This window comes from Tupaia chinensis, unplaced genomic scaffold, assembly GCF_000334495.1.
Source record: "Tupaia chinensis unplaced genomic scaffold, TupChi_1.0 Scaffold145916_1, whole genome shotgun sequence".
NCBI classification, from domain to species: domain Eukaryota; kingdom Metazoa; phylum Chordata; class Mammalia; order Scandentia; family Tupaiidae; genus Tupaia; species Tupaia belangeri.
Window position 1 is genome coordinate 2,168,891 of NW_006205774.1, and position 27,931 is coordinate 2,196,821.

At 33.6% G+C, this 27,931-nt stretch overlaps 1 protein-coding gene across 1 annotated transcript in view; it reads left to right on the forward strand.

Annotated features, from left to right (window-relative positions):
* DGKB (diacylglycerol kinase beta) overlaps window positions 1–27,931 on the forward strand; it is an 881,803-nt gene that overhangs the window by 277,782 nt on the left and 576,090 nt on the right. The window contains exon 14 of the mRNA XM_006168687.3: window positions 23,140–23,175. Coding sequence (XP_006168749.1) covers window positions 23,140–23,175 — 36 coding nt within the window. The remainder of the gene's footprint in view (window positions 1–23,139; window positions 23,176–27,931) is intronic.

Genomic DNA, 27,931 nt, shown 5'->3' on the forward strand with positions numbered 1-27,931 from the left:
TCTCTCCTATGAGAGCATTTACCTATGGCAAAAACCTTAAAGAAAAAAATGTGAAAGGGGAAACTTCAGTTATCAAGTGTTTCTGAGTTTTTCTTAACAATGACTGTGATGAAAGATTGAATGAGCTATGTAAATACAACATGTGTATCCCTAATTCCTGGTTGAAACTCATAATCTTGTGTTTTAATGACATAGCACTAGGTCAAGATTTATAATGACAGTCATCTATGTAAAAACATCTCTCCTGGCATCATTAAAAAAAAAAAAATTGTACCACCCTTCTCTGCTTTCTCACTACCTTTGTCCTCAAACACTTGTTGCTATTTTAGGCTAAGGTTCAATAGATATATGCTCACCTCTTATGGAGATTAGCAAGTTAAACATCTCTGCACTGATGGCAGGCTTTTCGTAAGCATATACTACAAATAGCTTGTACAGATAATTGGTATTGGTCTTAATAATGGCTATTACTATAAAAATGGGTTAAAATAAACTCTAAAATTAATGTCATTATCTTATTATGTGATTTCTTTTTTCTATCCAAATGGAAACAAATATATAACCAATGATTTCTTTGTAAAAATAATTGCCAGGGGGTGTGTGCACTCAGTGGATAAAGGAGAGATGGATAGAAAGAGACAGAGACAGAGAACTCCCCAGTGGGGGTATGGTTATCTGTAATCCTGTCTCTTCCATTTCTCCATCCTGTCAGGATTTTGTACCAACACACACACACACACACACACACACACACACACACCAGGTGTGCTTTTCAGCCACTGGAGCTAAGATTCAAACCTCCATCTGCCACATGAGATCCAGTTTTCTCCCTACAACTCTTAAACATTGTGGTGTGGGACTGATGCACCAATGATATTTTATATCAGATATAATCACTGTTTCCTGGGGTTGCAACTGGCATCTAGCATATTTTGAGAGTATATCAAAACATATTGCTTAGATGTATTTGATATGGGGTTTTCATAATGTGCATATATATTTAAACATCACAGTGTGCTCCATAAATATGTGCAATTATTGTGGGTCAGAAATAAAATTTTAAAAGTTTTTTTATGACTGTGTCTGGGTACCTGTAATGTTTTCATTAAGGAAATCTTACAGCAAAAATTATTGTAAACATTGTCTATCGTCCTTTTATTGCCTTACTGAGGAGAATTCAGAACGGTTTACATAAGTAGGCTTTTTTCATGTCTTCTCTTGTACACAAACATAGTGAATCTCAACTATTCAGTCAGGACTCTTTTTATTACATTTTTAAAAGTAATTTACAGAGAGCATATGTGCTTACCAAGGAAAGACAATGAAACAGAAAGAGAGAGGGGAAAGCACATCCACTTCCAATGAGCTGTGATCATGCTGTAATCCCTCCCTCACTTCTCCATCCTGTTAGTATTTTGGGCACAAAAGCACACATGCCTGATGTGTTTTACAAGCTGCCAAGGATGTGATTTAAACCATGGTCAATCATGTGGGATCCAGCTCCTTAACCACTAGGTCACAGAGCTCACTGTAGTTATAATTTTTAATTGGCACATAATTGTACAATTGTATGAGATAAGTGTGGTCTTTCAATACATGAATGCAGTATTTAGTAATCAAATCAGGGCAATTAATCAGGCACTATCTCAGACATTTTTCATTTATTTATGTTGTAGACTTTCCAAATATTCTTTTCTGGTTGATTTGAATTGTCACCAATTCTATTTATTGTACTATGTAACAGTGCTCTAGAACTCATTCCACTTACCTATTTACACATTCTGATATCTCTTTCCAAGTTCTATTTCCCTTACCTTCCTCCCCTTCCCCACTTCTGGTATCCACTGTTTCATGCAGTACTTCTATGAGGCCAACTTTTAGCTTTCCCCCATGAGTGAGACCATGTAGTATATGTCTTTCAGTGCCTGGGTTATTTCATTTAACACTATTTCCCCCAGGTCCACACATATTGATGCAAATGACAAGATTTCATTCTTTTTTATGACTGAATAGTAGTTCACTATGCACACAAACTAAATTGGCCTTATCCACTTATCCATTGTTGCGCACTTTAGTCAAGAAAGGCCTTAAATTTTGAAAAGTCTGGCTTGTCTAATCAAGCAGTTTAGCTTTATCTTATATAAATATGAGCCTACATGATCAGCTTGGTGTTATAGATAGACAAGCTTGCTAGCAGTAAGAGGTGACATACATTTAAAGCAAGGAGCAAAGGAGATTTAAGAATATCATTGTGGAATTTGACTGTGATTGTTAAAAAGACACCAACAGTGTAAGCGAATGAGAGACTACGGAAGAAGATGAGAGCAGAAAATGGCATATTGGGATTTGACTTGATGTCAGAATAGATTAGTTCCAGATGATAGTAAGGTTCAACATGTGGCCATGGATGAAGATGGCTCACCTGATGTCCAGGGAAGTTCACTAGATGTAAGGAGGTCAAGGAACCATGAGAATGGTCTGTGGATATGGCTCTGGAAACGACCCAGGCTATCTCTAGGTTCTTGATGAAATGGTTACTCTACAACAGCAATGGATAAGGGTACCAAGGGGATCTATTAGATTTCAGAAGCCTCAAGTGATAAGATACTCTACTTTGAGTGTGGAAGAATGATGAATTTAATGAGAAGCCAAGAGATTTCCTTTAGAATTATAGGATACATAGTGGGTAAGAGCAGGAGCAGCCATATCTTAGGAGTGTTAGAGGGAAAACAACAACTTAGAGAGGAAAAAGATATATTTTTGAAATACACATTTGAATTGTCACCAACACTATTTATTGTACTATGCTACAGTGCTCTAGAACTCATTTCACCTGTCTATTTACGTACTCTGATATCTAGTCCCAAGTTCTATTTCCCGTACCTTCCTCCCCTTTTCCACTTGTGGTATCTGTTTCATGCTCTATACTAAAGATGACTTTGAACAGTGACTCCATGAAAGTTTTAGAAAAGAGACAAAGTGTGGAAGGTTGAGGAGAAAGAAAGAATCATGAGATGTTAGTCAGAAAGAATAGAAAGCTAGAAACTAGAATTTTACCTTGAACTCTGAATCTGCAGGCAAGTCATTTCCTTCAGATAGTTCCAGAATGGTGACAAATGACCAGTTTCTGAAATATGAAGAGAATTTATATAAATCAATAATAAACAATCCAATGAAAAAGAGAGACCTAAACAGGCAAGTAAACTATACATTAATCACCTGTAAGCATGTGGATATGTGTTCATCATCATTACTCCTCAGGAAAATGTATATTAAAATGTCAGTAGATAACACTGTGAACCTATCACAAGGACTAATACAGTTAAAAAGTTTAAGACTTGCTAAGAAGCAACTGGGTGGTTCATACCTTGAGGGTGGAAGAGTAAATTGATTCAACCACTTGAGAAAACTGATAGTATACTGTCTATCTTTGAATCCTTGCCTTTTTCTATGTATGGTTTGAGACAAGTTATTAACATTTTATCACTTTGGCTTTTTTTATTATTGCTACATAGAATTAAATGAATTAATTCATGAAAATTACTTAGAACTATGCCTAATGTGTAGTAAATACTCAGTCGATATCATCTAATACTATTAATGAAATTGAGTTTTAACCTTTTGTTATAAAATAACTATACACTTCTGGAATTAGAAATTTTTGTAACAGAGAAAGAGGAAAACAATTTTAAAAATCTATAATGCTGTCATATAAAAAGAATGACCATTAATATATTAACAAAAAATATTAACATTATCTTCTTTATGTTTAGATATTTTTTGCATTTTTGTAAATAAACAGACTATATGATACTCTATTTTAACATCTAAACTGATATCATTAAATATTTATTTATTTCCATGTATTATGGAGCATCACTATTAATAACCGCTGAATTTCATTCAATGAAGATATCCTAGTTTCCTCAAAACAGTGCTTGAGACTAGTTCTTTCCACTTCCTTGTTTTGTTATTATAAGTAGCACCTCAGTGAATATGCTTATAAAGAGGGGTTTCTCCTCACTACTTTATAACAGGTACCACAAAGTATTATTTTTGTCATACTGTATTATTTCATTGCACACAATAATAAGATTCCATAATTTTAAGTTCTTTCTCTATTGTAAACCCACTTCCAAAACGAAAACACAGTGATTGGAATGTTTCCTAAAACAATCATTTGTTTTAGAATAAATTATTGTTTAAAATTTTTAAATTAGCTTTAAATGATCATTTTATCTAATTTTTTTAACTTAAATATATTATCAAGATATAAAAGTAATATACAACGGGAGGACATGAGGTGATGTAAAACAATGAGTGTATTCAGCACTGTACCCTTCTTGACCAATTGCGGTGTATTCTTCCTGGAATACTTTCTCTTGCTAGATATCCCCTTAACCTTTAAGAACAGCGTTAATAAAGTTGCCAACAGGATAAGAAATGAGGCGTGTTAGCTCATAGAGAGGGAAGCAAACTATTTGGAAAATATGAATTCTACAAATATTCTTTACATTTGACTCAAATGGTTCTAATTCAACCTCTCTTTCTTCTTCACTATAACTCAAAAAACTTGGCCAAGTTGTGGTGTTGCTGAAAAAGCAATCTACGTATCTCTACGTATAACACTCTCGAGAACCATATGTCATATTAACTTCTCCTCTTCTATCTTGCTTGCCGTTCGACAATTTTAAGAATTCTACTAAATTATGCATTGTAAATATGGTGATTAAGTCTTAAATAGCATAGAGTATGTTAAATCTTTCCTTAGAACATGTGTTTAACTAAGTCATTACTCCTTAGCAATGTCAGGAGGTCTGTTAGGGAGTTAAAGAATGGTAAGTGTTTCTCCCTGATGCCCAAGTATTACAGGATCTTTTTTTTTTTTCTTGTCACTGATCTCTAGCCAGCAAGAATTAATAATAACAATTCTAATGTTAAGAATCAGCCAATTAAAGGAACGAAGAATATATTTGAATTCTCTGTGATTCTAAAAGTTCGATTTTTGAATCATCTGTAGCTTCATTTCCTAAGCTAGTTATAGAACTTCCAGAAATGTAGAGTCTGGTGGGGAGGTGTGAACATTTGACTAAAGATGTATGTTGCTGCATTGAGCTTCAGTTTTTATTTTACATCATTTCATCTCCTTCACATTTCTTTTCCATATACCTCTTTAACCTTTAACTACAGTGACTAAAGTCATCTATTTTCATAAAATTCTTTTTGTAATCTACCAAAGGTTTGTACCTTTGTATTTTTTTTTTTTTTGGTGAAAGAGTCGGGATAAAGTACAATGTCAGTGCTCAATAAATGTTTAATCAGTGTCATTACTTAATATTCATTTAATTAATATTCATTATAGATCAATTCATAATTGTCATCATGATAATGATAGGCAAAAGGCAATCTCATTTTTTCATATTTTGAAAATCTAGCTTAGACTCAATATCATGGAATTATTCATAAAAGCTAGCTGCTTTTTATTTATTTAAATTTTAGAATGTGTAGAATTCATTTCTGATGGATTCAAATTACAGTGAAGAGCACATTAAATCCTAAAGTGCTATAATGTTTATAAAATATATGTACATCCATTTTGGTTTGGCATATCCTTCATGTAAATATACTTTAAAGAGAGTTATAAGAATTGAGAAAAAGACCAAATATCCCCAAGTGATTATCATATCATCTATACTTGTGAGATGAATCATTTAGCCATTCAGTATATTCAATTGCCTTTCTTGCTTTCTGAAAAACTTGTCTTTATGTGGAATAAGGGTATATTGGGTAGAACATAATATCATTATTTATGAAAAGTGTTTAGTCTAGAACAAAGTTCATGTATAGTGGCCAATTATATTTGTTTTTACCTAAATAAATAATAGTACTATTTTTTTTCGGGAACCAGCAGTTAACGTAATGGCTATGTCGCTGGACTCCCACGTAGTCGACCGCGGTTCGCGTCCTGGACCTGGTGGCTTAAAACTCACGTCGGGCGCGTGTGCGTGCGTGCCCAAGATCCCGAGAGGAGAATGGAGGAGAAGGGATTGTGGCGTGACCATCCCCCCTGGGTTGTTATAAAATAACTATACACTTCTGGAATTAGAAATTTTTGTAACAGAGAAAGAGGAAAACAATTTTAAAAATCTATAATGCTGTCATATAAAAAGAATGACCATTAATATATTAACAAAAAATATTAACATTATCTTCTTTATGTTTAGATATTTTTTGCATTTTTGTAAATAAACAGACTATATGATACTCTATTTTAACATCTAAACTGATATCATTAAATATTTATTTATTTCCATGTATTATGGAGCATCACTATTAATAACCGCTGAATTTCATTCAATGAAGATATCCTAGTTTCCTCAAAACAGTGCTTGAGACTAGTTCTTTCCACTTCCTTGTTTTGTTATTATAAGTAGCACCTCAGTGAATATGCTTATAAAGAGGGGTTTCTCCTCACTACTTTATAACAGGTACCACAAAGTATTATTTTTGTCATACTGTATTATTTCATTGCACACAATAATAAGATTCCATAATTTTAAGTTCTTTCTCTATTGTAAACCCACTTCCAAAACGAAAACACAGTGATTGGAATGTTTCCTAAAACAATCATTTGTTTTAGAATAAATTATTGTTTAAAATTTTTAAATTAGCTTTAAATGATCATTTTATCTAATTTTTTTAACTTAAATATATTATCAAGATATAAAAGTAATATACAACGGGAGGACATGAGGTGATGTAAAACAATGAGTGTATTCAGCACTGTACCCTTCTTGACCAATTGCGGTGTATTCTTCCTGGAATACTTTCTCTTGCTAGATATCCCCTTAACCTTTAAGAACAGCGTTAATAAAGTTGCCAACAGGATAAGAAATGAGGCGTGTTAGCTCATAGAGAGGGAAGCAAACTATTTGGAAAATATGAATTCTACAAATATTCTTTACATTTGACTCAAATGGTTCTAATTCAACCTCTCTTTCTTCTTCACTATAACTCAAAAAACTTGGCCAAGTTGTGGTGTTGCTGAAAAAGCAATCTACGTATCTCTACGTATAACACTCTCGAGAACCATATGTCATATTAACTTCTCCTCTTCTATCTTGCTTGCCGTTCGACAATTTTAAGAATTCTACTAAATTATGCATTGTAAATATGGTGATTAAGTCTTAAATAGCATAGAGTATGTTAAATCTTTCCTTAGAACATGTGTTTAACTAAGTCATTACTCCTTAGCAATGTCAGGAGGTCTGTTAGGGAGTTAAAGAATGGTAAGTGTTTCTCCCTGATGCCCAAGTATTACAGGATCTTTTTTTTTTTTCTTGTCACTGATCTCTAGCCAGCAAGAATTAATAATAACAATTCTAATGTTAAGAATCAGCCAATTAAAGGAACGAAGAATATATTTGAATTCTCTGTGATTCTAAAAGTTCGATTTTTGAATCATCTGTAGCTTCATTTCCTAAGCTAGTTATAGAACTTCCAGAAATGTAGAGTCTGGTGGGGAGGTGTGAACATTTGACTAAAGATGTATGTTGCTGCATTGAGCTTCAGTTTTTATTTTACATCATTTCATCTCCTTCACATTTCTTTTCCATATACCTCTTTAACCTTTAACTACAGTGACTAAAGTCATCTATTTTCATAAAATTCTTTTTGTAATCTACCAAAGGTTTGTACCTTTGTATTTTTTTTTTTTTTGGTGAAAGAGTCGGGATAAAGTACAATGTCAGTGCTCAATAAATGTTTAATCAGTGTCATTACTTAATATTCATTTAATTAATATTCATTATAGATCAATTCATAATTGTCATCATGATAATGATAGGCAAAAGGCAATCTCATTTTTTCATATTTTGAAAATCTAGCTTAGACTCAATATCATGGAATTATTCATAAAAGCTAGCTGCTTTTTATTTATTTAAATTTTAGAATGTGTAGAATTCATTTCTGATGGATTCAAATTACAGTGAAGAGCACATTAAATCCTAAAGTGCTATAATGTTTATAAAATATATGTACATCCATTTTGGTTTGGCATATCCTTCATGTAAATATACTTTAAAGAGAGTTATAAGAATTGAGAAAAAGACCAAATATCCCCAAGTGATTATCATATCATCTATACTTGTGAGATGAATCATTTAGCCATTCAGTATATTCAATTGCCTTTCTTGCTTTCTGAAAAACTTGTCTTTATGTGGAATAAGGGTATATTGGGTAGAACATAATATCATTATTTATGAAAAGTGTTTAGTCTAGAACAAAGTTCATGTATAGTGGCCAATTATATTTGTTTTTACCTAAATAAATAATAGTACTATTTTTTTTCGGGAACCAGCAGTTAACGTAATGGCTATGTCGCTGGACTCCCACGTAGTCGACCGCGGTTCGCGTCCTGGACTCACGCCGGGCGCGTGTGCGTGCGTGCCCAAGATCCCGAGAGGAGAATGGAGGAGAAGGGATTGTGGCGTGACCATCCCCCCTGGGGGGTGATTTCTCACTTTCTGTCTCTATGTCTCTCTCTGTCTGTCTGGCGAGCGCACGCGCCCTATAGCAAAAAAATCTCTCCAAAATAAATAAATAAATAAATAAATAAATAAATAATAGTACTATTTTTAGGAGATTTTCAATAGGACTATAAAAATATTCCTATAAGTTTCTATGGTATTTGCTGCCTAAAATATAGCTGTACCCAGGACAAGTTATAATAATTTTTTAAAGGAACAAACTTATGCCTTGTTGGGTTTATCACAATTTACAGAAAAGCTAAAACAAAAGGTTGCTAGACATAAATTAGAAATTCAGTTAAGGAGAAATCTGAGGGAAGTCTAAAACATGTACCCATATATGAGCATTATCTAAAGAAGTATTAAAATATTAAAAGCTAAAATTTTTGAAATAGGCTTAAACAAGACAATACTGTACATGTCTCTAATTCAAAAGTGAGAGGTGAAGTTGTATGTTAAAGTATTTACGTTATTCCACAAGCTACTGCCAATATTCAAGGTTGCTTACATAACTATATAATATCCAGCAAAAGTAACATGTAGCAATTTTGTTCCAAAAATAAGTTAGAGTTTATATGTTCATGTCCGGATACCCTAAAAAGTTGTCAGAGGTAGATTTACAAGATTGTCCAAGTTTCTTAGTCACAACAGCAAAACAGAAAACAGTACATGCTTGATTGTGTTTACTTAGAGGAAACACCTTTTATTGTAGCATTGTTACAGAAACCTGAGATTAATTTCTCTGATGTAAAATTGTGTCGGTAGTGAAGTATACTTCAACAATATTGCAATAATCAATGTGGCAGTGTTTCCTTGTGTTTGCTTTGTTGTTTTTTTTGGAGAGGTTTTCACTATAGGGCGCGTGCGCTCGCCAGACAGACAGAGAGAGACATAGAGACAGAAAGCGAGAAATCACCCCCCCAGGGGGGATGGTCACGCCGCAATCCCTTCTCCTCCATTCTCCTCTCGGGATCTTGGGCATGCACACACACGCGCCCAGCGTGAGATTTAAGCCACCAGGTCCAAGATGCAAACCTGGTCGACTAAGTGGGAGTCCATCGACATAGTGATTACGCTAACTGCTGGTTCCCTGTGTTTGCTTTTTTAAAGTAAGCCAATGCAGACTAATAGTTTATGGTTAAGTAGCATTTTAGTATAAAAAGTCTACCTTTTGCCAAAATAGAAGTAATAATTTTACAACAGAAAACAAAGATGCATGGCAGGTAAAAGTTAGATGCATGTCGTACACAAAGATTTTTTTTCTTTTTTTGGAGAGGTTTTTGCTATCGGGCGTGTGCGCTCGCCAGAAAGACAGAAAGAGAGAGACAGAAAGTAAGAAATCACCCCCCAGAGGGGATGACCATGCCGCAATCCCTTCTCCTCCATTCTCCTATTGGGATCTTGGGCATGCACACACACGCGCCTGGCGTGAGTTTAAGCCACCGAGTCCAGGATTTGAACCACGGTCGACTACATGAGAGTCCAACAACATAACCATTACACTAACTGCTGGTCCCAATACATTTTCTTCTGTTTATTGCATCAAACAGAAGAAAATGTCAATAGCAATTGTTTTAGATGGGCAAGAATACTAAAGGAAAACATTGACTTAATGACACACTGATTTGAAAGGAATGGCCAGAGTTGAGAGAGGACCTAGAGAAAAAAAAATAAGGTGAAATCAACATTGTGAATAACTGAATCAGTAACTTGGAAAAAAAGATTAAGAAAATCTATAGTGCAAAGAAGAATGGCAATCAGGTGAACAAATTCTGCTATCCATAAGGTAGGTGATAGATAGATAAAAACCAAACTATTCTCTTAAGCGTAGGTATACTGAAAAAGAGCAAACTGAATGCAAAAGAAGCTATATCTCTTCACATTAACTCATCTACTTGGTACAATTTCCATACAATATTTTCTCTTGATTAAATGAGTCCAAATTTTACTTGGAATAATAAATGTTCATGGACATATTATGAAACTCTGAAGAAAGACCTATTATAGTAAATCTAAACATTTATTTATTAAAGTTACAATTAGCAGGATAATATAGTAGTGGCTCTAGAAGATACAATGAACTGGTAGGGGTCTAAAGACCTTGAACTCCAAGTAACAGTGTAGTACATGATAAAGGCCACACATCATACAACCACATTGAAAATCAAAGTAAGGTCAATTCTGGGTTATACCTATTCCAAAATAAATTAAACATGTATTAAAGAATTAGTTTTGCCTGGGTATGTCCTTTTTATTTATTTTTTTCTAAAATGAGAAAGATAAAGTGTTGACAGACATGATGGCCAATAATTAAAATATATTAAAAGGTAAAGACCAAAACAGAAAAATCAAGGTAAAGATAAGCATGATAACACAGAAACACACAAATCTGTTTTATAAAATTAATTCAAATAGTTAAAAATAATTTCAGGGGTGTGGGGCAGCTGTTGGCTTGGTGGTTAAGGGTGCTGGACTCCCATATGGCTGACCAAGGTTCAAGTCCCAGACCTGGTAGCTTCCTTTTTCATTTTCATTCTCTCTCTCTCACTCTGTCCCTCTCTGGTCAAATTAAAATAAATAAATAAAGTTAAATACAATAATTTTTAAAAAATAATTTCAGGGCCACCAGAGGAAGTTAAGGTGGCTGAAGCACACATGGTTGGATCTGTAGTACAATTTCAGTACCTGGCAACTTGGAAAACATGCCAGGCACATATGTGTGTGTGGCCAAAATTACAGGAGGAGAATGGAGGAGAGGTTGACGGCAGTATGGCTATCCCCCATGGGGAGTGATTTCTCATTTCCCTCTCTCTCTATCTCTCTCCGGCAAGCGCACACACACACACACACACACACACACACACACACACACTATAGATAACTAAAAAGAAAAAAAAATTGAAGAACTTAAGCCTCAAAAAAAATTAAGAAATTCAAGTTAAAAATAATAAAATTTACATTTTCTATTCACTTTGGTAAATATTTTAAAAATGATAAGACATAGTATTGTCAGGGACATGCAAAACTAGCTATTTTCATTAAACATTGATGAAACTAAATTGTTGTAAACTGTGCCATAAATTCTCCACCGAATGTGAACTTCTGGGTTAATATTTTTGTTTGTGCCCTTCAAAGGAGGAATAGGGCTTGAGAAGCAGATATTCAGATTAATAGCATTAGAGTAGAAGCAAATGCTTTATGTCATTCCCATCTCTGAATTTTAAATTTTGAATACAATCAAAGTCCACCTTGCAAAGGTAACCTGTGGTTTTAATGATTCCTATTGAAATGGTGGTAATAATCATGACATGTTTATGCTACACTTTCCTCTGTTTAACTATAAAATATAGCTAACCTATTCTCAACTTTCTCTTGACATCATGAAAGTATGAATTTATATGTTACTTTTGGTCCATGTATGAGTTTTATATATAGTACAGTGATCTTGGGTTCACACATGTCTTTGTTCTCTAGTTAACCTGTTTCCTTTTATACTGAATAAGGGTAATGCTTTTCAGGCCTCCATGCCTGCTCCTTACTAATTAATCTAGGTAAAGCTTTACTACTCTAAGTTCTCTTATTCTTTTTTTTTTTTTTTTTTGAGAATTTTTTTGCTATAGGGCACCTGTGCTCGCCAGAGAGACAGAGAGATAGAAAGCGAGAACTCACCCCCCCAGGGGGGATGGCCAAGCAGCAATCCCTTCTCCATTCTCCTCTCTGGATCTTGGGCACGCACGCACACATGCCTGGCATGAGTTTAAGCCACCGGGTCCGGGATTCGAACCATGCTCGGCTACATGGGAGTCCTGTGACATAGCCATTACGCTAACTGCTGGTCCCCCGAAGTTCTCTTATTATTAAGAACTTAGATCTATTTGCCCAGGGAAATCCAAATTTTAAAAGACTACAGCCGTTCACCTAGGTTCTCTTATTTAGTGCATTATTTTATCCTAACCACAGACATTTTCAAATTATTTTATTTGGTTACTATTTCTTCAACAACCGTAAGTGTCTCCCCAATGCCTACATTCTTTCATTTTAGTATTCTCTGCCTTCTCTTTTCTAGAACTTCCTATTTTTCTTCTTCCATGGCATTTTCACAATCTTTAATAATATATTGATTTCACAATTTACAATAGAAAAACCTCAGACAAAGTGCAGTTGATGGCATCATGATTTGATTCCAGCCATCCAACTTCACTTTCACTCTTTATTATGTATTGTAGAACTATATTACAAATAAGAGCTGTCCTTTCCCCAGTGCAGTGCTATTTCCTGTATTTGCATAGGATTCTGACTTTTATCTTGTCTCTTCACATAGCCCTAAGCATATGCAGGTGTGTATATATGCTTGCGTCACATCCTGCCCTTCTCTCCAACTCAACCCACATTAGTCTGACTTCTAACGGTAAAATGGATCTAAAACTGTTCTCACCATCTTTACTAATTCTAAGCATACTCTCTTTGTCAGGTTCCCAAGGAGTGAAGCGTGAAATAAGGACTTAGGGTTGTGCAATTAATGGAGGGAGGAAAAGTTCTATAGGAAGATTCATTAAAGAAGGGAGGGAAGCAGAAGAAGGCACCAAGTGCCAAGGAAAGAAATGGTCATATGGAGAGCTTGGCCTTGGACTGAATGAACCTTGGGGGCCATGTGGCAAAAAATTATACCATAGGATTGTTTTTTTAAAAAAACAAAACATCTCTCTTAGTCAAGTTTTAGCTGTGGTGTCCTTTGGCATAGGATGTGCTCCAGAAGAGTCTGTTCCTGTGAGCACATCTTCAGAAAACAGGGGAAACTGGGAGCTCTCAGCGGTTAACACTCATGGCAGCTGGAGACAGTACTCTGGCAAAGTAGCAAAGGATAGATTCATCTCATTTGGGCTACCAACAGCAGCAGCCCAAGACTTTTCCAAGTGGTGTTTTGTTTTTTGTTTTTTGTTTTATCTTCTGCAGTATTTGACACTGAAATGCTCACTTCTCATCTTCTCTAACACTCATTCAATGTATCCCTACTAGTTTTTCTTACTTCTCTAACCATGTCTTGTCAACATGGCTAAATTCCTAGATTCCTAGTTTCATTCCACAGTCTGAAGTATGCATGAGACTTTCATCTTGGGTTCAATTCTCACTTTGTTATATTCTTTCAAAGTTATCTCATCCAGCTCAGTGGTTACAGTTACCGCTGTTGAATATGTCTGTGTAAGCTTGCATGTTCTACTAACACCCACCCGTATCCAAATGCTCAGCTTCAGGTCATGGATTTCCTCCGGGTTATCCCATAGAGGGCTCAAAGTCAACATAGCAGAAAGTGAACATAAGATGTTTATTGTGAAACGTTTTTATTGTGCTCATGGAATAACTCCATCATCATTTCTGTAGCATCTAATTCAATTTTAGACCAGTCAACTCATACTTGCTGGATGAATGAATACCATTCAGTCAGCTCTTTTTTATTCCCATCAGTTATCATTTTTTTTTCTCTGAAACAAGAAGAAATGATGTCAAACAGTTACATAAATATCAAATAAAAATTAAAATAAATTTGGGACAGGTAGACTTCTTTTAAATAATTGATAACTTAAGATAATTTAATTTTATTTAAAAAGGCTAATAACATTGAATTTAAAGTGTATAATGAGGGAATAATAATGGAGGTCAAATTAACACGATATGTCATTTCTGAAATAGCACTTGAAGCACTTTATAGTTATTGCAAAATTTTGAAAAGTTTGTGATTATGTTGTAGTTATATAAAATATCCAATAGATGGTACTGTGAAATGCTTCACAGAAAAAATAAAGTGGTTCTGTAGGGAGAAATTTGTAAAATAATATTTTTAGAATTCTAAAAAATAATCGAGAAAATTTTCTCTGGATATTACAATATAACTAAAATTTTGATTTTTAAAATATAGCCTAAGCAATATAGTCTTTTATGTAAACCATTACTAATATTCTTTCTTCTTAATGTACCTCAGATATGGAAATTGTTGTTCATTACAAAAATAGAGCTTTAAAAATATTTCTAATTTATTATTAAGAATGTTTTAGTAATTACCCTTAGTTAATGTATTATTATAATGCATGTTACTCAAATGCATTTTCAGCAAGCAAACTACAGTTTATTACTGAAATTCTAAAATAACTTTGTTATTAAAAATAAAGCAAATCTATAGAAGCCTTTATCCCAGCTTGTTTAGCAAGTGTAGGTTCATTATTACCACATTTTTTTGTTCTCCACCAAGATTAGTTTAATAGCTGAATTGAACATTGAACAGAAAATATCAATAAAACATACATTCAGAACACTTTCAATCATAGTCTTATAGAGTTAAATTAAACATCCTTTTAAAAAATCATTTAAGAACTAGTTGAAGTTTGCTCCTAAAAAACCATATGAGAAATAGCAATTTGTAGATTACCTAATGATTTTATTACACATTCAAATTTTCATTGCAAAAAGGACTTCTGTAATTCACATGGCTATAAACTGTATGTGTATTTGTAAGAATGAATACCAAATTTTGATTACTTGAGCTAAGCTTTATAATACCTATTTCTAAAGTTATATTTTTCTGAGGAATACATGATAGCATTGAAAGTTTGAAAATATGCATGCATTTTAACTTATTAGATATAGCTCTTTGAAATTTTTATGTCACTATGATACCATTCTTGACTTAATTGAGTATTTCTTTGTATTTGAATTATTTATTAAATTATTTATTTTACAAACTTTTATTGAATATGAATGCATGCCAGGAACTAGAAAAACAAAGATATATAGCTCTTAGAACATTTTGGGGTGAATCAGCAGCTTCTTATGAGATATATTATCATATGTCCCTCAGCTTTCTGCATTTACTATTTTTTAATCATGTTTTATATAATCTGAATATGTGCTAAATACACCCTTTTAAAACAAAGATATTCTTAGGTACATACGAATGTTCTGCTTTAAGAAAATATGCTGTTGAAATCATTGGAACTAGCTTAGGTAATTCAAGCTACGGTTAAAGACAAAAATAATGATTGCTTTCAGAAGTCTAGTACTTTCTGACTGTTATCTCCTAAGCTATGACAAAACATCTATCAAATTAGTAGTATAAGGGTTGAGATGAAGAAATAAGTGCGTAAATACTTTGGGTTAAGAAAATCACATTTGCCCACCAAATCTACTCTGACGATACCACCTTGATGGCATGATGGCCTCCAGGATCTTAAGTAGTTCTTAAAGATTTTTGTAGTCATTGTGTACTGTGCTCTTTAAAAACAATGACATACACTGACCGGTTTACTCTGATTTCCAAGTACACTGGATGCACATGTGACATGGCAAAGTTCCTACTTGAGCCAAACGGGTTTAAATAGAAACGGCGCAGGCAGATCTCAAGTGATAGTCTCTTAATAGATGTCAGATACTCTTTATTGCTACCCTCTTTTATTTCAGTAACATTTTAATTAATTCACACTGATTGAATAAATGTACATTGAGACTTGTTTCCTAATGAGGGCGCATTTAGAGGAAAGGTTCTGCATCATTCTGATATCCTGTGGGTAATTATATTCTAATTATATGGTCGGGGGAAAAGAGTCTATAACTCAGTACTGATATTGTTCGTTGGACCCAATTAATTACATGCACATAATGAAAGTTCATGATAAGGTTGACTGGCAGTCAGTGTAAAATTTTAACTCAATTGAATCTTAGCCTAACGTGAGTTCAGAATTGGACTTTAACCTTGTTAGAAAATACTTTGGCATGAGATCAGTGGATATTTAGAGGGGCAAAGGATGAGAACAAATTTCATTATAACCTCTTTTTTTTTTTAATTCAAGGTCTTATCCATGGATGATGAAAAGGAAAGCTAAGCTTTAATTCTAACTGTTATTATCAATATTCTATCACTACCTACAGTAATTCATCTATATACTAGAAAGCAACAGGGTCCTGACTACACAATGATAAATTTCTACAACCTGCTTATGTATTTATAGGGAGAAACAATAGTCATAAGAATGTTATTATAGATACATCTTAGAAACATAGAGTTAGTAAGTATTAATCTATTATAGTAAGTTCTTTGTTGGGGAGGGTTTCAAGCCACTCAGAACTCAGACCCTTGTTTCAAACATTCAGAAATGTAATTATAAGCACACACTCAAAAATAGGTATCTATGAATTATTTATTTGTGCAGTAAGAGTTGTAAAGAATTATCTGAAAAATAGTTGATGCATATGTTCATTTTGAAATGTGTTTTGGACATGGTTGCTTTAAATATTAGTTCCCATTTTCCCCCTCAGTTGCAGTATTTTCTTTGCACACACACACACACAGGGAAGGACAGTATCAATATTAAAGAAAATAGCAGTGGGGATTTTTCTCTTCTATTCCAAGCCCTTCTGCTCCTCTTTTCCCTCTCCCTTTTTGTCCATTGTTTTCTCTCTTCGATCTCTTCTATTTCCTTCTGCATCATTCCCTTTGTGTCTCTTCTAATAGCCCCAACATAGATGTTTTCATTAAAAAAAAAAAAAGTAAATAGGCTAGTTCCCATCTACTTTTCAGTCACAAAAAATGTTTTCAGATGAAAATCATGTATCTTGTATCTTCTTGTTGAGCACTTAAGCAGGTAATGCATACTAGGAGAATGATTTCCATAATAATATTAATAAAATAGTTAACTATTATTAGAGACCTTAAATGAACCAGACATTATCCTTTTAATCCTACAAAGGAACAGTTACGATACCAGGGAACATTTAAAGAAGATGAAGTCCTGCAGGATTAAGAAAGTTATTTAAATCACACATCTAGCAATACTTGTTTTACTTGGTAATCATTGTTCTGAATCTATTGTTCATGCTCATATGCAGTTCCCCAAATTGGTTACACATCAAATAAATGTAGGGGTCTTAGGACAGCCTTCCTAAAAAGGAATAGGAGGGGCCAGCAGGTGGGGTAGTGGTTATGGCCTAGAATCCCACGTGACTGACCGCAATTTGAGTCCCAGGTTCAGTGGCTTGAAACCAGGTGTATGTGTATGTGCCCAGAATTCTTGGAGAATGGAGGAGAAGGGATTGTGGTGTGGTAATCCTCTCTGGAGTCAGGGAGTATAATTTCTCACTTTCCCTCCACTGTCTCTATCCTCTCTGATGAGTGCATGCACCCTCTAGCAAAATACAGAAAAGAAAAGAAAAGAAAAGAAAAGAAAAGAAAAGAAAAGAAAAGAAAAGAAAAAAGAAAAAAAAGAAACGCAAAGAAGTAAAGTAGGAGATAATAGAATATATCACAGAGTAGTCAGGGTAACCTGGTAAGTGATCTTTGTAACATTATTTTGAAAGGGAGTATATATTCGTATTGCGGATCACACAAAAATAAACTGAGGAACATTTTTTTGACCATACTGGCTTCTACCGATTTTATGAGACCTAACCAAGTAGGGTCTGTCGCTCATTTCTAATAACTTCTTTAGAAAGGGTTTGAGCTGCTCTTACTGAAGGCTTTTATATTTAGAAATCTATATTTAAAATGATTTGTATATCTCTATAAAAGTCATTAACATTTTAGTGTCCCCTTAAATTTTCAAACATTCATTGCAGTAGATACACCTTTCTTGAAGGTTTGGTTATTTTTTTCTTTGCAGACACAAACATTCATACCATATTGAGGAGACAGGGATAGAAGGAGCCTCACGCTTTCTTCTCTTCAGTATCCTCTGGACAAAACTCTGTAAATATGCATGAATGATCATATTTACTTGAGTAAGAATAAAATATTTTTGGAAGAAGAGATAGGTTAAAGATAGTGAAATATTCACAGCTAAAAATATTTCACCATTACATTTCTATTGAGGCAAATTTAAAAATTAAACTCAGGTAAGAAAAGAGTAAGCAATGATAAGATTGTAATGTGTATTGCTTTGAAAAGTTTTATTTCTTGATAGTTCTATTTTAATGAAATATGTCAAAGTATGTGTGGAAGATATAATTAATGATTCTACTGACTGACCTACTTGTAATACACTGAACTCTTTTATTCAAAATGTTAATAAAGACAATGATCACATTCAAATCCTATCTCACTTTTTAAAAATTTGCATTGTGTTCCTATGTGTGAGTGTACACAATGGTGAAACTACTAAATCATAAAGTATATACAGACGATGAAACTGTAATACGAAAAGAAATCATAAAACCAAAGATGCGTTTAGTGTTTATATTCTAAAACTGCTGGCAGGGGATGTGCTCATTATTTATGAAGAAAGAACAACTTCGTCCCTCAAGCAGAGGATGTTTATGAAGATAATTTTGCTTTTCCCTAACTTGTTTTGTTTCTGTTCCTCACCTGTCTGTTTTATTATAAAGATACCAAGTTGTATATAAAGGAAAGCAAGCTATTTAAAATAGTTTTATTTGGTCACTTTACATTTTCTGGGAGTTCATGTGTTAAAGTTATAGTGATATTGAAGCCAGTTCGTTCTGACAATATGAGTGTGTTTGTATGTGTGTATGTATATTTTTAAATATTTTTCAATCTTTATCAACATTTTGAAATATTTTATTTTCAAGTAATTAAATAAATGGAGATGGCTTAAAAGTGACATTTTAAAATGTTATAACTGCTGTTTTTTCAACAGAGTGCAGGTAAGGGAAACAATATTTAATCACTAACAATATTTTCCTAGGCTAATCATCTAACATATATGATTTTCAGTTTCTCAGTATGAAAAATAAGGGTATCTTGGTTTAGTGGGAGGATGAAATGAGATATTAAACCCAAAAGCAATTACTTAAACATATGAACATCCTTACACAAGTTTAAGACATCATTTTGTTAAGTTTACTGTAGTTTTGAAATAATTGATGACTCTTTTAATGTAAATAGGTGCTCTTATTATATTTTAACCAAGTCAAACCTCCAATAATCTCCACCAGAGATCTTTCTTTCTCCTATGACAATTTGGATTAAACTGTCAATTTAAAATGATTAAACATTAGAAAATATGAAGACAAGAAATATTCTAATATTTAAGAATAGAATTTTTAAAAAAATCTTTGATATTAGATTGAATTTAATAAGCGCCCTAAAGGCAAATGCATCGTTTAAACTAATTATCTGTGCTGTGTATTCTATTTAATATTAAAAAAGATACTGATTAAATAAAATCAGTCGCATTCTTCTGTAGTCACACCTCACATTTGATTAAATAAAATTACACAGTTCCTGGATTAATTCTTGACTAAAAATATATTATATTTAGGATTATACACTCATGATAACTTTTGAAAAACTAAAACATTTACTCTTCCTTGATATTTAAAAATTATATACAGAAGAATAAAAATAAAATAATATCAAATTTATATTCTCACAAGTTACTAAATCTTTTTCTTCTTAAAATATTTCTTGGAACCATGATTTTCTTATTGTTACTCAAGAACAGGCTAGTGATGGGCATGTTAATTTAATATATACTCTTTGCTTACACATTTTCATTATAAGTGAGCTCATCTATATGTTGTTTTCATAACCCTTATTCTTGGAGTGAATTTCTAGTGTTTTCTCAGAAGTTGAAGTATTGCCAGGGAAAATTCTCAGGATTGGTGCATTTCATTCTTACATATTTATAACTTCTAGCCCCAGCTGGGGCCTCAATTTTGCTTGATTCTGTTACTCATTCTTAGTCAACCGCTTTCCCATTCTCAGAGAGATAGTGACAAATCTCTTGTTACCTTATTCATCTCACCACCTCTCTGCCAACCTCACTTGTTCTCAGTATTTGTGAGTAAATAACCCATATCTTTACTGCTCTGCGAATGAAATCTCCAAGCAAAAATACCTATACATGACCAATTCTCTACATGAGTAGTAACAAAGTCAGAGCGAGGGTTCAATTTCACCCTACATATTTTTTGAGGCCTAAAAATGGAATGTTTATGAGCCTACGTAACACAGTCTTTGCCTTTGTGACACTAGATCAGTTTCATCCATGTGTATTACCTTCTTTGGCCCTATAGGCTTCCACATTTGACATCCTCGTGAGAGTAAACCCACTCCTAAACACTTCTCTATTTCTCCATCGTTAGGTATGCACCCAAGATGAACACATTTGGAAAATTGCAGCACCTGTCCATGCGTGCCTCTGCTGCATCATGACCATCCCGACAGCCCAACATTAATAAAATAAGAAAAAAATTATAGCTGTTTGCTAGCATCACTACTCTTCAGCCTTGGGCCATTAGGTAAACCAAAGGCTACTTTAACACAAGCACTGCAGTGCCACAACTGTCCATAACTGAGTCAGCTACTCAGTGACTAAGAGAGTAGCGCCTGCAGATGTACACGTGATTCACACACCAGCAGGTGTGGAAGGAAGGCACGGCAGTTCATTCACACGAGTCAGAAAAGCATGCAGTTAGAATTTACGAATTGCTACCTTCTGAGATGTTCCATTTCATATTTTGAACCACAGTTCAACACAGGTAGCTAAATCTATGGAAAGTACAGCTACAAATAAAAGAGTACTAGTATTTAATGAGTCTAGTCTATTTCCAAACTATATTAATCATTTTCCCATCACTTATGTGTGTATAAATACATATGTGCATATGTGCATTTATGACTATGTACACATGTATATACACACACAAATATATATCCTATATGTATAACATATAGGATATATATATGTACACACACATACATACATACATATTTTATTAAATTGAATATTTTTAAAATAAATTACATAGAATGACAATACCTCTGTAAAACCTCAGCAGACATCTTCTAAGATTGAGGGCAATTTTCTACATAACATCGTTGTACTTGCACCTAAGAAAACTATTAATTCTGTGATATCAGTCATTATCCTTTCATATTCAGAAGTCTACAATTACACCAAAAATGTCTTTTAGTTGCCTATTATTCATTGGTAGAAGTAGGGAGGACCAGGATCAATGTGAAGTTTTTGCATTGAATTTGGTTGTTATTCTGAACTACTTGTGTAACTAAAATCTTTTCATTTGAAGGAGAGCAACATTTACACATTATAGTCAAAGGACTACATTCATGTCTTGCAACGTTTATTCAGAGCCTGAGCTTTAACCTGGAGCAGAGAAAGATGGTAGGGCAGACGAAAAACTTTGAACTGGCCCAGATAGACAAACGCACAAACATTTTGCACCCCGCCCCCCGTCCATGGTTTTACATAGACAGACTTGGACTCAGAAGAGAACAATTCTCTTGACATCAAGAAGCTTTCAATGAAAGCATCACCAAACCAATTGTCTACACATCTTCAAAACAACAGCAATTACTTCCATACAGTTCTCTCATGAATGGGCTATTTTGCTAGAATTCATACTCTGTTACCTCATGACTTATATTGACTAGAAATCTGTAGTTGCAATATTTTCTTATATAATATGAAAATAATTTTCTGGAATCATATTCCTGAACACCTTAATTTCATTAGGGCTGCCCTGGACTCCTCCTTCTCTTCCATTTTGAGTACATTGGCTCCTGCTAGTCTATCTCCAGGCTGTGCAGCTATGAGGTGTCTGAACATTTTCTACCTTAGATGTAGCCATTCTTTGGGTTCTTGCTGACTTCCTGGAGTTTTTCTGGGGAAAGGAATAAAATAACAGTGTTCTCAGATGTTTCATAATCATCTTGATGATCTAGCAATCCACCAGATCCTGCGTCACATAGCATAGATCTGGGGGAAAAATAGAATATACTGACTGCTACTTCTTTTGGAGGGGCACAAAAATATCTAAGAATTTGTGGCTTCTCATCCCATTCCCCTACCTCCTTCCTACAATGGAAAATCTGTATGTACTACTGTATGTGTAATTTGTCAAACGGTCTTTGAAATTTGTGTTTTATGTCCTAAGACCCCATAAAGCAGGGTTTTAGAATTCGATAACTTGTTTCTTGTCAGAGCAAACAAAACTCCTTCCCATCATGACTCAGAAAAGGATGGTAATGATACATATCAAGATCAGTATATGTGGCCTCCGACAAAAAATTTATTCTCAAGTAAAAAGCTTGCTACTTCTCTAAAAATTTTTTCCTCATTATTGGATTTATTTTTATTTCTAGAATATTATGAAATAAAATCAATACCAAAAGGTATGTCTATGTCCAATAGAAACTGAATATTTTTAAGAAGAAATGGAAGTCAGACTGAGGGGAAAAAAAATGATAGGATGGGTAAAGGGTAGTATTTAAAATTTAGTGGGAATTGTTCATGAAGGCGAGTGGGACATGGTGATGAATTCAACCAAATCACAAATGTAACACACTAAGGTTGTAGAGTGACCCACAAAAGCTGGCCAAGATTCTGTTTCAGTGTCATTTGAATATATGAGGTTGTATTTTGGGTAAGTAATTTCCTAGTCCAAAATACTCTGCATTAGAGTATTCCTTATTTCATGAAAATATATTCATTTATTTATTCCAAGAAAGCAGAAAAATTATACCAGGGAATGTATTTTTAATGTATTCATTTATTTTTCAGGAGTATCATGATACATGAACCTTCACTGATATTTTGTTTTCAGCTTAATTTTTTTTTCAGCTTTAATATGAACTTCTCTTTTTCAGCAGACTCTGCCCACTTCAGGAGTTTCAGTTCCTGAGGTGCGTAAGCAAAATAAAAAATAAATTAAAAAATTAAGAAAAAGTTTTCACAGTTACAATTTAGGTCATTGTAAAACTTTTGTTGTCATAAAGAACATTTGGGGCTGGCTCAGTGATGTAGTAATATTAATTAAAAGATTATATTTTATTTTGCCCATATTTTGATATTTGGAGATGGGGGTCTCTATATGTTCAGTGATGGTATAGACTTCTAGAATTTCTCATCTACATGGTGACGATCATTAGAAAAACAAATTATATGATACACATATACAGCGAAAACAAAGGTTACTTTTCAAAGAGCTTTAACTGGTATATACAAATAGTGTCATTCCTATTCATCATATTAAAATGCAAACACATTGCAGTCCAAAGCAGTTCTACACGTTGAGCCATCAAAATGTGTTTTACAATAATTGCATGTTGAGAAACTCTTACTCACTTTGTAGTGCCATCACTTAAAAAATAGACGTGGACATTTGCATTAATCATGTATTTCATGACATTATAGAAAGTCATTGGAATGAAATATAGTCACAGAATAAATTACTAGTATTTTGAAAATAAATGTAAGCATTGCCACAACATTTATTTTCAGTTAATTACTACCTTTATCTTTGTGTTAATGAAGCAAAAATGCCACTTTTTCTGTGACAGTATCCTATTCCATTGTTATTATCTCTATAGGAAATGCCCAAATGGTATTGTTTTCTTTACAATTATAATTTGAATCTGTTTGCCTGAGAAAGTCTTACATATAATACATGGTTGCTACCTTAGAGTTTTAATTCATTTGCAGGATAACATAACTGAATAGTGTAGTCATCCCTTTAACCTCCAATCAAAAATCAATTTTCTAATCAGTGTAGACTATCTCATTGAATTTTTTAAGTTTTATTTTTGATCACAGACATATTTGAAAACATATTTGGAGATATGCTTGAAATATAAATGTTTCTAATCTCTGAGAAATATTAAACTGATTTTGTTTTCAAAATCTGCTTTTGTTGTCAAGTGAATTAATAGCATTGTTATAATAATTATTAAAAAATAGCGATATTAAATGATGCACTCACACACAAGTGACAAAAGGATTAGAAAAGTTTATCATTTTGTCTACATGTTTAAGTGTGAGATAAGTAATTTTGTATTTTCAGGCTTCTAAGTTTATTTTTGTCCCTGTCATTGGCTCATCAAGTGAATATGGTCACTGCATTTGAGATTTAAAGTTATCCCTTTAGTTTTTTTTATCTCCAAGGATCTCCCATATTCAATTTATAATTTGTAGCATATAGGTTGAATAAATGGATTAAACTTTCTGTTTCTATGATACCCTGTTTTTCATTTTTAGAAAGTCTTTGTCCGATGTAAAGCTTTCAAATCTTCCTATACCACTTCCCCACCCCCAGAAAAATATATTAATTTATTTTAACATAAACTTCTTACTATCCCCCAAATCATAAGTTTTTTAACTATATTGGCCCCCCCAAATTCCTTGCGTCCGTGTATGGATATATGCGTGAGTGAGGGTGTGAAGACACACACATGCACACACACAGACCAGACTATATGGTCTAACGTCAGGAACATTAAGAACATTAACAGAACTTTAACATTCCTTGGTTAAGTGAAAATATGGCCAAATTATATATATGGGAACATATGAAAAGATAATTAAACATTTTAAATATATAAATGTATATTCATTGTCTGCACTTCTGATGTAATGCGAAGGGCTTTTCTAAGAGGACTTATCAATTAAAAATGGTATATTGATCATGTGACATTCTCACAATCTCATCACTCACTACAGGTTCCACACAAGTATAACAAAAACTCGGGGCCACCTGTGAAGTAATTTCAGCATAAAAATATTCTCTTGTCTTTACTAGTTACGAATATTGTCCCAGTTGTGTCTAAATTTAACTTTACCACTACACACACACACACAGATACACACACACATGTTATTGTGTGTTCCCAAAACATGCAAGTTGATTTTCATGGAAACAATCCTTTCATTTTGTTTTTGCCATTCAATGGTTTGAGTAATAAGTTACAGAGTCACAACAATAAAATGACAAGTTTTACTTCAGCTTACTATCAATCTGAATTACAAAGGGAATGAAAAATGAGTGAATCTGCATTTGTTGCAGTCTGCTTTCATATGTAACTAGTTGTATATGTGTATATATGTATGAGTATAATATATAAATACATATATCATATAAACACTTACATTATTTTATAAATGGGACTACCATATGCTAGCACACAGCCAAAATTAAATTATTTTGGCATAGACGCTCTCATTCCTAAACTTCATTCCCTCTCCTCAGGATTTTTTTAACTGAAATCTTGTCAGGGGTTTACACCCAGTATAAAATTATCCTAGGAGATTATATACACAGCATGTGGAATGTGTGAAATGACAATCTGTGGATCAAGTCACAAAAAGTACCTTCAAGCTTAGGAAGTAAGTGGCATCTCAGGTACTTGAAGACTAGATCTCATCTCCCCTACATTGCTGTCTCATCTCCGACTTTGAGACTGCCCCATTCCTCATGACTGTTATTCCCAAATATGGAGACCTAGTAGAAAATAAAAATAACATAAAATACTTTACAACACCCACTGTTTACTATTGTGACCTAAACAGTCTACCCTAGGAAGAGCTTAATATAGCATACAATAGTTATAATTTATACTTCAAAAGTCACTGCCATTCCGTGAGTGCCAGTGTTATTCCAGTGCCTTTATTTAAATTTTCTCAGTTTATCATCACATGAACCATCCTGTTTATAGATGAAGTAAATGGTGACTTTAACAGTAAATAACTTGCCTATACTAGTTCAGTAAGTATGATTAACAAAACAAAACAACACTTTTTTTTACAAATTATTTCATTTAACCTTGTTTATTTATTTTTATTTGACCAGGGAGGGACAGAGTGAGAAACAGAGAGAGAGAGAGGGAAAGTGAGAAAGCAAGCCACCAGGTCTGGGACTCAAACCATGGTCAACCATATGGGAGTCCAGTACCCTTAACCACTATGCCACCTGCTGGCCCCCAAAGCTGGGATTTTGATCCTATGTCCATACATTTTCCTTTGCCCAAAGTTGTTTCAGTTTTTGTTTTATAAGAAGTACTTACTTAACTATATTTAAAATCAATGGAAATCTCTAGATTTCATAAATTATTATTCATTATATTTATGTTTACAGTTTATAAAATATTTTTTAGAACATTCAGCTACTTTGCTAAGTAAATAAATCAGACATTTATTTGTTTAAGAATAATTTATTGGGTTGTAAGAAAGCTCTTGACAGATTTTTGCATAGAAAACCACAGAAAAGTAAGTTATGACTTTCCAATAACCCTATCATTTAATTTATTATTATTATTATTATTATTATTTCAATTTGATCAGAGAGAAAGAGAGGACAGAGAGAAAGAAAGTGAAAGTGAGAAAGCAAGCCGCCAGGTCTGGAACTCAAACCATGGTTAGCCATGTGAAACCCAGTGCCCTAATCCTCACACCACCTACCAGCCCCCAGGAATTAGTTTTGCTGAACTTTCAAGGAATCCTAGTAGATTTAGAGCTTTTGCCATCTTTGAAATAAACTTGTTTCCCTTGGCCTGTAAAATGTTCAAATCCCAAAAGGAGTCCATATGAAAGGTATAGTTTTGCAGCTGTTAGTATGTTGGTTTTTTGGAGCTCCTAATCTCTTGTGCCTTGATGAATATGCCAGCACACCTGCTTCACGGAGAACTTCAAAAGTCTGATTTATATGGATACTTTGGATTAAAATTACACAGTTTTTGGGAAACTCTTGTGGCCCAGCAGCAGAGGTAGAAAGAGCTAAGTCGCCTCTCAGGCAAGTTGTGCAGTAGCAGATAAAGTTCCAGGATTCAGTGATGCTGAGGCTGCAAAGCTCTTGCCTTTGTAGCTTGTATTAGTGGAGGTACTTTGCTGGAGCCTGTCTTTCATGCTGAGATTGGACAAAAAGAAGAAAACTCTGTGCTTCAGGTAATCATCACTTGCTGCTTGTAGTTTGCAAGTGATCGATAACAGCAGGTTTAAGTATTGTGGTAAACAACCCTTTTGTGAAAGCAGTTTTCAGCAATGTACAAATACGTTACCTCTGAGAACCAGCGTGATACAGAAAAAGGTTTTTTTTTTTTTTTTTGAGCACATATTTAAAGAGAGGTCTTTTACTTCATTTATTTCATCTTTCTGTTTTCTGTGAATGGTCTTTTTGGCTTTTCTTCTCTGTTTATTATGATGATTATTCTTTAGGCATTGTAATACAATGGAGTCCCTAGTTAAGATTTGTTGTGTTACTTGTAGAATCTAAGGATCACAAAACACTGAATTCTATATTCAAAATGTCTACATAGCAAACACAAATGGTTGATATTTGAAAATGCTCAAATATCAATAACTGTACTTTATATTTTGTAGTTACATGTTCTATGTTCTTTCATAGTTTTTTTGTAAAGTAGTTCTTTTCAGTGTTTCAATAATTTCTATTGATTAAAGCAATAATTTTCCAACCCTTTTTATATCTAGGATAATTTATCTGGAAGAAGAAAATTTGCCTTAATTATAACAATGTAATTTATTTTGTAGTTTAGAGCCCCAAAACTGAAAAAAGAAACTGAAAGTTAAATGGCAAACCGTGTCCCCATTTAACAGAGAACTTTATCCTGAATGATGATACAAAGTAAGGCTAGTGAGAGCTCTTCTTGAAAC